The sequence below is a fragment of the Mercenaria mercenaria genome, chromosome 2 (assembly GCF_021730395.1).
Source record: "Mercenaria mercenaria strain notata chromosome 2, MADL_Memer_1, whole genome shotgun sequence".
NCBI lineage: Eukaryota > Metazoa > Mollusca > Bivalvia > Venerida > Veneridae > Mercenaria > Mercenaria mercenaria.
Window position 1 is genome coordinate 109507357 of NC_069362.1, and position 13615 is coordinate 109520971.

Sequence of the window (13615 nt, forward strand, 5' to 3'; positions counted from 1 at the left end):
AAAAATCATAATCAAGATCAATAAAAACAAGAGCTGTCAGAGGACAGCAAGGCTCGACTATTCAACAGCCTTGTCGACTGAATGAATAAGAAAGTTGAAAAAGGGGCATAATTTAGTAAAACAAGAGGGCCAAGATGGCCCTAGGTCGCTCACCTGAGAAACACACCATAACAGTGTTGTAAACATGTTTGACCTAGTGATTTCATGGAAATAAATATTCTGATCAATTATCATTAAAATTGGAACAAAAATCTTGAGTATAAATAAGTATTTTCTTTGATTCGACCTGTGACCTAATTTTTGACCCCAGAGCACGAGACCCATATTCGAACTTGACCTAGATTTCATCAAGACTATCATTCTGACCAAATTTCATGAAGATCAATTGAAAAATACAGCCTCTATCGCATACACAAGGTTTTTATTTGATTTGACCTAGTGACCTACTTTTTGACCCAAGATGATCCATTTTCAAACTCGGCCTAGATTTCATTAAGGTTATCATTTTGGACTTAATTTCAGGAAGATCAATTGAAAAATACAGCTTCTATCGCATATACAAGCTTTTCCTTTGATCTGACCTAGTGACCTAAGTTTTGACCCAACAGGACCCATATTCGAATTTGACCTAGATTTCATCAAGGCAATCATTCTGACCAAAATTCATCAAGATTAATTGAAAAATACAGCCTCTACCGCATACACAAGGTTTTTCTTTGATTTGACCTAGTGACCTAGTTTTTGACCCCAGATGACCCATTTTCAAACTCAGCCTAAATTTCATCAAGGTAATCACTCTGACAAAATTCATGAAGATTAATTGAAAAATACAGCCTCTATCGCATACACAAGGTTTTTCCTTGATTTGACCTAGTGACCTAGTTTCTGACCCCAGATGATCTATTTTCGAACTCGTCCTAGATTTCATCAAGGTAATCATTCTGACCAAAATTCATGAAGATTAATTGAAAAATACAGCCTCTATCGCATACACAAGGTTTTTCTTTGATTTGACCTAGTGACCTAGTTTTTGACCCCAGATGACCCACTTTCAAAATCAGCCTAGATTTCATCAAGGTTATCATTTTGACCAAATTTCATAAAGATCAGTTGAAAAAAACAGTCTCTATCACATACACAAGGTTTTTCTTTGATTTGACCTAGTGATCTAGTTTTTGACCCCAGATGACCCATTTTCAAACTCGGCCTAGATTTCATCAAGGTAATCATTCTGACCAAAATTCATGAAGATTAATTGAAAAATACAGCCTCTATCGCATACACAAGGTTTTTCTTTGATTTGACCTAGTGACCTAGTTTTTGATCCCAGATGACCCACTTTCAAACTCGGCCTAGATTTCATCAAGGTAATCATTCTGACCAATTTTCATGAAGATCAGTTGAACAATACAGCCTCTATCGCATACACAAGCTAAATGTTGACAGACAGACGACAGACGACAGACGACAGATGCCGGACATTGAGCGATCAGAAAAACTCAGCTGAGCATTGCTCAGCTGAGCTAAAAAAGCAAAATAGGGTTATGGAACCTGCATAGTGCTTATCAGCTCATGACAGTGGACAAGTGTATGAAGTTTCAATCCATTCCCGTAAGTGGGTACTGAGATACCAGCTTACATATAAGAATTTAACCAAAAAATCCTAAGTTGAAAAAGGGGCATAATTTTGTAAAATGCGAAGTTGAGTTATTGACCCTTTGCACTGCATGTCATATCATGACAGTGAACAAGTGTGTGAAGTTTCAATCCTTTCCCATTAGTGGATACTGAGATACCAGCTTACATACAAAAACTTAACCAAAAATTTCTATGTAGAAAAAGGGGCATAATTTTGTAAAAAAGCAAAACAGAGTTATGGGACCTACTTTGTGCATGTCAGATTATGACAGTGAACAAGTGTGTGAAGTTTCAATCCATTCCCATTAGTGAGTACCGAGATACCAGCTTACATACAAAACCTTAACCAAAAATTTCTAAGTAGAAAAAGGGGCATAATTTTGTAAAAAAGCAAAATAGAGTTATGGAACCTGTGCAATGTAAGTCAGTTTATCACAGTTAATAAGTGTGTGAAGTTTCAATCCATTCCCACAAGTGGTTACTGAGATACCAGCTTACATACAAAACCTTAACCAAAAATTTCTAAGTCAAAAAAGGGGCATAATTTTGTAAAAAAGCAAAATAGAGTTATGGAACCTGTGCAATGTAAGTCAGTTTATCACAGTTAATAAGTGTGTGAAGTTTCAATCCATTCCCACAAGTGGTTACTGAGATACCAGCTTACATACAAAACCTTTACCAAAAATTTCTAAGTCAAAAAAGGGGCATAATTTTGTAAAAAAGCAAAACAGAGTTATGGAACCTGTGCAATGTAAGTCAGTTTATCACAGTGAATAAGTGTGTGAAGTTTCAATCCATTCCCACAAGTGGTTGCTGAGATACCAGCTTACATACACAAACTTAACCAAATCGGGACGCGGACGCGGATGAGGACGCCGACGCAAGGGCGAGTCCAATAGCTCTACTATTCTATGAATAGTCGAGCTAAAAATCATGAGAAAATATAGTAAAATAAAAGGGAAGTAATTAAAAACTTTGACCCCTAAGTGTGACCTTGACCTTGAAGTGAGCCATCCGAAACATGCGCTCTGCACATTGTTTCCATGAGGTGAACATTTGTGTCAGGTCTCTTTGAAATCCTTCAAGGGGTTCAAGAGTTACAGAGCGGACTGGAAACTGCTAACCAAAAGACAGACAGACAAACAGAAGGACAAAGGAGGCGGTAACATAATACATCCCTTACGGCATATAAAAAGGAATCGAGATCTTATGGTGATACAAGTTGTGTGCAAGTTTGGTTAAAATCAAATCGTAAATGAAGCTGCTATTGTGCAGACAAGGTCAAAATAGCTAATTTTGGCCCTATCAGGGGCCATAACTCTGGAACCCATAAAGAAATCTGGCTAGTTCAAGAAAGGTATCAAGATCTTGTGGTGATACAAGTTGTGTGCAAGTTTGGTTAAAATCAAATCATAAATGAAGCTGCTATTGTGCAGACAAGGTCAAAATAGCTAATTTTGGCCCTATCAGGGGCCGTAACTCTGAAACCCATTAAGGGATCTGGTCAGACCAAGAAAGGAACAGAGATCTTATGGTGACACAAGTTTTGTGCAAGTTTGATTAAATTCAAATCATAAACTAGAGCTAACACTAAAGGTGATGAATGTACCCCCCGCATGCACTGACACAGTGCATTGCAATTTGACGCACACAAGATTGCATAATTATGTGGACTGTATGTATATAGACTGTATGTATACAGTATAGTAACAAAAAACATAGTCCCATAACTATGCAGAATATTTATCTAAAAGAACATAACATGCACCATGCACAACTAGGGTTGGTACTGATCACTTGTGTGAAGCTTTATTAAATTGTGTGCAAGGGTTCGGAAGATTAGGCACGTACAAGATTGCATATGCAGACTGTATGTACATAGTATGTTAAGAAGAAACAAAGTCCCATAACTCTGCAATTTTTGTCGTTGAAAGAACCTAACATGCCCCATGCACAACTACTGTTGTTACTGATCACTTGTGTGAAGTTTCATTAAATTGTGTCAAGGGGATGAGGAGAGATGGTGCGCACAAGATTGTGTCTTTGTATATAGTACAGTAACAAAAAACAAAGTCCCGTAACTCTGCAAATTTTTTTTCTGAAAGAACCTAACACATCCAGTGCACAACTACTGTTGTTACTGATCACTTGTGTGAAGTTTCATTAAATTGTGTCAAGGGGATGAGGAGAGATAGTGCGCACAAGATTGTGTATATGTATATAGTATAGTAACAAAAAACAAAGTCCTGTAACTCTGCAATTTTTTTTTCTGAAGGAACCTAACATGTCCCATGCACAACTACTGTTGTTACTGATCACTTGTGTAAAGCTTCATTAAACTGTGTCAAGGGGATGAGGAGAGATGGTGCGCACAAGATTGTGTATATGTATATAGTATAGTAACAAAAAACAAAGTCCCGTAACTCTGCAATTTTTTTTTTTCTTAAAGAACCTAACATGTCCCATGCACAACTACTGTTGTTACTGATCACTTGTGTAAAGTTTCATTAAATTGTGTCAAGGGGATGAGAAGAGATGGTGCGCACAATATTGTGTCTATGTATATAGTATAGTAACAAAACACAAAGTCCCGTAACTCTGCAATTTTTTTCTAAACTAACCTAACATGCCCCATGCACAACTACTGTTGTTACTGATCACTTGAGTGAAGTTTCATTAAATTGTGTCAAGGGGATGAGGAGAGATGGTGCGCACAAGATTGTGTCTACGGACGGACAGACAGACAGACAGACAGACGAACAGACAGACAACCTGAAACCAGTATACTGACAGACAGATGGACAGACAACCTGAAACCAGTATACCCCCCCTTACAACTTTGTTGTCGGGGGGTACAAATGATTGTGTCTACGGACAGACAGACAGACAGACAGGCAGACAACCTGAAACCAGTATACACCCACTTACAACTTTGTTGTCGGGGGGTACAATGAAGCTGTATTGTGCAGAGAAGGTCAAAATAGCTAATTTTGGCCCTTTCAGGTGCCATAACTCTGGAACCAATAATGGGATCTGGCCAGTTCAAGAAAGGAACCAAGATCTTATGGTGATACAAGTTGTGTGCAAGTTTGGTTAAAATAAAATCATAAATGAAACCACTATCGTACAGACAAGAAATTGTGGACGGACGACGGACGGACAAAGGGCGATCACAAAAGCTAACCCTGTCGAGCTAAAAACAAAATTACATACTCTGCTTCAACCACACCATTCTGACTGAGGTGTTGGGGGTGAGGGAGAAGAGTAAAAACTGTTATGACATTCCTCTAATAATTCCTCCCAGTTAGGTCTACAACTATTTGCTTATCTGTTACAAAATAATACAAAAAGTCTAAATTGACATACTAACCTAATTTGTATCGCAATGTTACATTGCCATTTTCAGGCACAAAATTAGACACTATGTGCATTTCGTTAAATGCCCATGTGTAGTAATAGCGATACTCGAGAGATTCTTCCATGCCATAGACCTTGATGTCAAATTTTACATCATCTGCTGAATACCCTGTTTTAGCGTCAATCTGCACCTGAAATGAATAATACTGAAAGTATTTGAATAAAGTAGTTCATTACCATCACTTTACAATTGTGCTTTGTTGTTCCCCTCTAACTCTGATAATTGGAACGTCAACCTTTGCTTGAACGCATTGTTAAGTCACGGACAATAATCCCTAAGTTGTAAACTGTTTAATGGCTCAAGTTGTATTCTGTTTGATGGCTCATGTTGTATTCTAATAATTCAAACAAATTTTGCTGGGCCAGTAAAGTTTGAGCTTTTGACTGTACCTCTATTTTTACAACTTCCTCACATGAACATTAACACACTCAAACATAAGTGGATGTCATTTTGCTTAATGTTGCCATGGAAACAGAATGGCTGTCATTTTGATCAAATATTGATATGTTCAGATCTATCTCATTTTCAGACCAATTTTGAAAATTCTTCAGAAATGATAGAAGACGACAATATTTACATTAGAATAATGTTGCTTTCCCTTTAAATTTACGTCATAACAGTTTTTATCTATCATGAGACAATTCTTTCTACTAACACAAAACATAATTGGTAATAATTATTTTGTTTCTAATGTGGCAGATATTATTTTGTGTTATGAACATACCAAAATATATATTTTTTATCATTTCCAAATTTTTACACAAACTGTTACCTTCAGATTGATATCCCACACATGTATCATAGATGTGAATATATAATTAACACAGTAGAAAGTATTATTGAATTCCTTATCCTTGATTACCTCCCTTTACGACTTTTGACTGAACAAGTTCATGTGCAACATCAACTGTACTGCCTTTCTTACTATGTGCAATATTCCCTAATTTGACGCTTCATTTATATATTCTGATGTACAACTTAAAGCATCATGGAATTTCAATACTTACGTAGTACGTTATAAGCTCACCCTCCGGAGCATCGATACGCCACCAAAGCATAAGATTTTTCGGTTTCACTTCTTCAGATGTGAACGGTATAGGAATGCCTTTCCAAGTCGTCATTGCTGTTTCTTTTTTTTCACCCTGTGGTATTTGTGTTATATCTAGACAAATAAAAAATCTTGAATTATTCACCAGAATTTTAATTTATCTTTCACTGATTTGTGTTCTTTTAACAGATAAGCAGTAAAGCTGAAAGCAACTGTTCACCTGCTCTAAAATAAGAAACTATGATAAATAAATTTTGAAAGAGGTTCTGAAGTTTTGACTTTTTTTAAACAGTTATTGAAAGTAGACAGGTCATATGGCAAAAACTATGGACTGGCAACTTAAAAATAACATCAATACATGTAATTATTCAAATTATTATACCTCAAATAATCACTCGGTAAAATTTCCATAGACTATAAAGATGTGACAATTGTTTTGTATATCATCCAGCCACTGCAATTTGTTTCCTAATCACCATGCAGACAAGCGTTAAATGGCTAAGAAGATGCTCTTTCCAATAACACCAGGAACACTCTTTTCATTTGTTTCTAAAATCCTGCCATTGAGATGCTTACAAAACATCCAGCCTAAAACTAATGAGCGCTTTCTACTTCCAGAAAACAATGTTACAATAATATTTGTAAGCTTATTCATTTGGCAAATGTCTAAAGATCTGATTTTCCATAACAATAAAACAAATAAAACAGACCTTCTCTGGTGATAGGGGATACTGTCAACCTTCCAAATATATCACCCTCAGCTGACACCTCAGATGTTATTTCTCTTCTCAGGTTGACAATATCCCATATTAAGCTCATCATCCTGTGTTACATAATTATATACTGTTATCTAATTCTTCTCTACTCAGGTGTTTCTATAAAGTTACAGAGGATAACTTACTTGTTGACCATCCGAATGAATATGAAGCAGTGTTGGTGCTTACATCTATAGCATACAAACGCACAATGAGGAAGTTGGTAGTTGAATACAGATATATGAAGCTATTACTTCCTGTAAAACGATGTAACATCTCAGAAGATTCAAATGTGGGCCCACCACTCCAAACTTCAACAAACACAACATTTGTCTGAAGATTCATTTGAGGTACCTGTTCACAAAAAGCACAACAACAGTAAACAGAGCTGAAAATACATTTAAAAGTTTGTGGCCATCAACAACAATGAATCTTGGTCATATAAAAAATCTGGCTTAAGACATCAGGATAAAATATTTATTACAAAGTCATAGAGATGACATTTATGACATGTATCACATGTATGAAAACTAGATATTGCTTTTAGCAAAAGCACATGTCTTTCTATATCGCTTCATTTACAGAAAGATGAATTGATATATGCAATCCCTTACAGAAGAAAAAGGCCTGCTGCGTACTCTTGCTGTGTACATACAGCGTATATGATGCGTACATGATGTGTACTGAAATCAAGGGCTTTAAATAGTACGCAGGATATACACCGCACATACACCGATAGTACGTTTGTAGTACACTTTTGACATGCAAATGAGCTCTGCCGCGTACTACTTGCTGCGTACATGCTGTGGACTACATAGTACACAGGATGTACGTTGGAGGAATTTAGTATGCGGGAAATAGTACGCAGCATGTACGCGGCACATACACTTTTCACATGCAAATGAGCCTGCGGTGTACTACCCCTGCGGCGTACATGCTGTGTACTCCTGTGGCGTACATTCTGTGTACTCCTGGCCCGAGTCCTGCTGCGTACATGCTGTGTACTCCTGCTGCATACATGCTGTGTACTCTTATGGCGAAACTGCTGTGATAATGTAAATTCCTTACCCCACCAACTATGCAAATGCTGATCATTTGGACAGAAAAAAACAGAAAAAAGATAAGTGACATGCATTAATAAGTATTTACCCTTACCAAAATAATGTAGATTGATGTTATCAAATAAATTAGTATGCTTTTCTTCATCCACTTTTCAATGAAATAAATCAATTTTTGTAGCATGTAATTTGGTAAACATCTGAAGAAAATGGCGTAACTGCATCAAGGGGAAACAACTTTAATGCAACTAAATATAAGTGTTATAAATTTCGAAGTATCTGCGGTGTACATGCAGTGTACTATTTTCTTGTACAAGTCCCTCCTGCGTACATGCAGTGTACTCCTTAAATTTTCAGAGTCTGTGCTGCGTACTTGAAGTGTACTAGTGACCTCCTGCGTACATGCTGTGTACTCGTCGAAATAGTACGCGGCATGTACGCGGCATGCGGTGTATGTAAAATGTACTCCTCTGGCGTACTACTGTGTTCGCGGCATATACACAGCAAATACGCAGCATGTACGCCACAGAGGCTTGCTTCTGTAAGGGATATCAGGCCATATCACTAAGACATATTGTGAAACAAGTTTCTTTTTTTGGGGGGGAAAAAAGAAAGTTGAACAAACAAAATTTTATAAGAATTTACAAATATAACTAACCAATAAATTTTTTAAAAAGAGCTGTTAAACATGTATACACCACAAGATAACCGTTGACCTTGACTTTTGACAACTCATTCAACATATGCAAAAGTAGTTTTATCTTAAAAATTTTATAAATGGATATTCAGGGCATCCGCTGCCTATCGCATTTGGAGCCAGTGGCTCAAACTTTGACTAAAGTGGCTCAAAAAAATCTCGAGTGGCAAAACATTATGGCTCCATATGTATTTTCATTTTTTTCCCACGGTGTGTTATTGTGTATTTGATCCGGAAGTGTGGTTCCCGTTTCGCGCGTCTCGGGTATTCTCCCGCATAGAAAAAAATGATAGCAAGTAATCAGCTGATGCGATGACGCAATTGTTTTGACTGGTGTGTATATTGCATACTGTTGTGACACGCGCGTGCGAGTTAATTGGAAGAGAGTGGGGGAGACAGATGCAATCAATTATTAAAGAAAGCTAGTTTTGAATGGAAATGTTTGAAGTACTGTGAAATCATTAATATTCGTGGATTTCGTGGTTGAGTCAATCCACGAAATTTAATCCCAACGAACAAGTAAAATTCCCATTCATTTTATGTTCAAAAGTTGAAATCCACGAATTTATGTCCCCACGAAACTGCCGTTTTGACCAAAACCACGAAATTTCATGCCCACGAAATTAAATGATTTTACAGTATCCGCTACTGTTTATTTTAATTGATCCAATTATCGATGACCCAACCAATTTTACTGATCAAAGAGCGGCGACCCATTGTTTTAAATGGCTGCTTTCCACGCTGTTTTCCCGATGATTTTTCGGTTCTTTTTACTAGATTAACTTATTCAGATAATATTTACGGTAATTGCGATAATTATTTATTCATTTTTAATTAATTTCAAACTTTTCTTTCAATTGCCGCCGTATTTTGTGGGTCACAAAGAAGGTGAGTAAAACCATTTTTAATTATATTTGTTTCTCATAAATAAATCATCGAACATCGAATCAAACCTTAAAGGAATAGTCACAAGGCAGCTTAATTTATCAGTTTCTCAAGTCAAAGTTTAATTTCTGCAAAGTAGTTTAAATACAGCAAATAATTCTTCCTTTTAAAAAAAAACTTAGAATGCCAAAATAATCTAACAAGAGCTGTCCGTAAGACAGCCAAGCTCGACTATTCGAAATATTGTCCCAGAAGCAGAAAAATATTACCCAAAATGTTAAATAAAGTTCAAAAGGGGACATAATTTGACCAAAATGCATATCAGAGTTATGGGACATGCTGCTATCAACTAGTTTTATAACCCGAAGGCATATGAGAAGTTTCAATTCAATATCTGCATTAGTTTTGGAGATAGTAACTTGCAAGTAAAACTTTTACCAGAACTTTCTAAGTCCAAAATGGGACATAATTTGCCCAAAATACATGTCAGAGTTATTGGACTTGACCTAGTGAGGTTGGTAATTGATCTAGAAAATGAAAAAATAAGTTTCAAATCTATATGCCTTTAAGTAAAAGCTGTAAGTACTCAAAACTTTAACCAGGATTTTCTCAGTCCAAAGGGGGCATAATTTGGCTAAAATGAAGGTCAGAGTTACGGGACTTGATGCTATCAACTAGTTTTATAACCCCGAAGACACATGTGAAGTTTCAATTCAATATCTGCATTAGTTTTGGAGATAGTAACTTGCATGTAAAACTTTAACCAGGATTTTCTTAGTCCAAAAGGGGGCATAATTTGCCCAAAATACATGTCAGAGTTATGGGACTTGACCCAGTGAGGTTTGTAATTGACCTAGAAAAAGAAAAGTTAAGTTTCAAATCTATATGCCTTTTGGTAATAGCTGTATGTACTTGCATGCTAAACTTTAACCAGAATTTTCTATGTCCAAAAGGGGGCATAATTTGGCCAAAATAAAGGTCAGAGTTATGGGACTTGGTGCTATCAACTAGTTTTATAACCCCGAAGACACATGTGAAGTTTCAATTCAATATCTGCATTAGTTTTGGAGATAGTAACTTTCTAAGTCCAAAAGGGGGCATAATTTGCTCAAAATACATGTCAGAGTTATGGAACTTGACCCAGTGAGGTTGGTAATTGACCTAGAAAAAGAAAAAACAAGTGAATGAAGTATTGCCATGCAATACAAAGTCCCCTACTGGAAGGCACCTAACTTTCTCTTCTGCAGTATAACATAATGAACTGATATCTGTCAATGATGTATGAAAAATATTGTACTATATATACAATAAAATATAACAAAGCACTTGGATTAAAATTTGCATATATAAAAACGTACAGTTGTTTTCATTTGGATTTTTTTTTGGCCGATTATACAAAAAGTTATCATAAAAGATATTTATAGTAACAACAAAGTGAAATAAACCCTAAAAAAAAAAAAAAAAAATCTATAAAATATAAGTCCACAAGAAACTCTTTACCAGTAGAGATAGATCAAAATACACCTAAAATTTGGATGTACCGTGCATGTTGTACCACAGAAAAGTGGTCTCAATTTTTCCCTATGGCCTGTAATAAAAAAGTTACAATATAATCTATTTATAGTAACAACAAAGGGACATAATTCTAAAAAAAGTGTGCCTCATAGTGGTGAACATTTCTGCCAAGTTACATCAAAATCCCTCCATGCATGAAGAAGAAATGCTCCGGACAAAGTCATTCTTGAATTTGACCTTTAACCTCTAAGTATGACCTTGACCTTAGACCTAGAACCGGGGCTTTGCGCTCAACATCTTGTCTCATCCAGGGAAATGTTTGTGCCAACTGATATTCAAATCCTGTTTTGCATGACAAAGTTATACACCGGACAGGAAAAAAATCCTATTGACCTTTGATCTCAAAGTGTGACCTTGACCTTTAAGCTACGGTTCTAGGTGTTGTGCATGACACGTCGTCTCATCATGGGGAACATTTATGCCAAGTAATGTTGTAATCCCTTGATGGATGACAAAGTTCTGGACCGGACAGGAAAAAACCCCTATTGACCTTTGGCCTCCAATTGTGACCTTGACATTTGAGCTAGGGGTCCGGATTTTGTGCATGACATGTTGCCTCATCATTAGGCACATTTGTGCTAAGTAATATCAAAATCCCTTCATGGATGGCAGAGTTATGGACCGGACAGGAAAAAAGCCCTATTGACATTTGTCCCCCAATGGTGACCTTGACCTTTGAGCAAGGGCTCCGGCATTTGTGCAGGACATGTTGTCTCATCATGGGGAACATCTGTGCTAAGTAATATTGAAATCCCTTAATGAATGACAGAGTTATGGACCGGACAGGAAACAGACCCTGTTCAATGCCATGTTAACATTTGACTGCTAAGTGTGACCTTGACCTTTGAGCTAGGGGTCTGAAAGTTGTGCAAGACACATCGTCTTATTATGAGGTACAATTGTGCCAATTGATATTAAAATCCCTTCATAGATGGGAGAATTATGGACCGGACAGGAAAAAAGCCCTGTTGACCTTTGACCTCAAATTGTGACCTTGACCTTTGAGCTAGGGGTGCAGGTTTTGCGCATGACACGTCGTCTCATCATGGGGAACATTTGTGACAAGTAACATTAAAATCCCTTCATGGATGAAAGAGATACGGACTGGACATGAAACAGACTCTGTTCATGCCATGTTAACATTTGACTGCTAAGTGTGACCTTGACCTTTGAGCTAGGGGTCTCAAAGTTGTGCATGACACATCATCTTATTATGAGGTACAATTGTGCCAAGTGATATTAAAATCCCTTCATGGATAGGAGAGTTATGGACCGGACAGGAAAAAAGCCCTGTTGACCTTTGACCTCCAATTGTGACCTTGACCTTTAAGCTAGGGGTCCGGGTTTTGCACATGACACGTCGTCTCATCATGGGGAACATTTGTGCCAAGTAATATTAAAATCCCTTCATGGATAAAAGAGTTATGGACCGGACACGAAATTGCGGACGGACGGAATGACAGAATGACGGAATGACGGAATGACAGAATGACGGAAAAGCGCATTCCTATAGTCCCCGAAACTGGTTTTCAACCAGTAGGGGACTAATAAATTTCAAAGCTATATGCCTTTAAATGATAGCTGTATGTACTTGCATGCAAAAACTTGACCAAGGTGTGACGCCGACGCCAGGGTGAGTAGAATAGCTAGTCTAGACTATTCTTCGAATAGTCGAGCTAATAAAAATGGTGCACACCTTTATAATTTCGATTTCAAGCCAAATTATTGCAAATTTCGAAGAACGACCAAAATACGGTTGGCAGCCGAAATTTTGATGTTGGAGCTCTAGAATGACGGTGAACAGCCCTTATATACTGTCACCGAATATCCCACAGAAAAAAATGGTAAAGTGGTGAATTCACCGAAAAAATGGTGAATTCACTGAAAAAATATTTGAACTCGGAATAAACACAAATCCCACAGGGGTCCGTTACGGAGGAAGGGTATATGGAGATTTTTGGAACTTCATCAAAGCATTAAAAGGTCCTTTTTGATGTTGTCTGAATGTGTCATTATATGCCTCGGATGTAAGCTATTTCCATATTTGAGAGCTGCATGCAGACCTAGACATTTCAGAAATATTTTCAAAATGAATTTCGTGTAATAAATGTCGGTTCAACTGAAGCGTGAAAGGGCCATCAGACGCTAATACGTTTTATTACGTTACGGCCGCAGAAAGGATATGCACATTCCATGACTAAACAGAAACATATAAAGGCAATATTATCGGTTATTTACACATTTTAAGCCTGAATAGCATTTAAGCATGTTTTTCCCGGTTACAGTATCTGCAGAATCCCTCACAATATATTGGTAACCTCGCCTGACATCCTGAGGCAAAAACGAATCCCTTGGGATGTTATAACAACAAAAGAAAACTAGAGCTGCTTCTGCGAAAAGCGCATGTCTCCCACAACTGCCTAATCAACTGAACTGTAAAAAAAAGTACACTTCAGGAGTAAGTTTTGGTTTAGTGATTCAAAGTGGTTTGGATGAGTGGTTCAGATCAGTAATTCAAGGGCCATAATTCCGAAGTGCCTG

General features: G+C 37.1%; 1 protein-coding gene across 4 annotated transcripts in view; it reads right to left on the bottom strand.

The window, feature by feature from the left end:
- The window catches only part of LOC123564875 (uncharacterized), a 531225-nt gene that overhangs the window by 477330 nt on the left and 40280 nt on the right, over positions 1-13615 (bottom strand). For all 4 annotated transcript variants that reach the window (XR_008369995.1, XM_053537514.1, XM_053537515.1 and 1 more), the window contains exons 8-10: positions 7006-7213; positions 6064-6218; positions 5009-5186 (exon numbers count right to left, since the gene is read on the bottom strand). Coding sequence is in view for 3 of the 4 variants with exons in the window: in XM_053537514.1 (XP_053393489.1) it covers positions 5009-5186; positions 6064-6218; positions 7006-7213 (541 nt within the window). In the remaining variant the exon portion in view is untranslated. The remainder of the gene's footprint in view (positions 1-5008; positions 5187-6063; positions 6219-7005; positions 7214-13615) is intronic.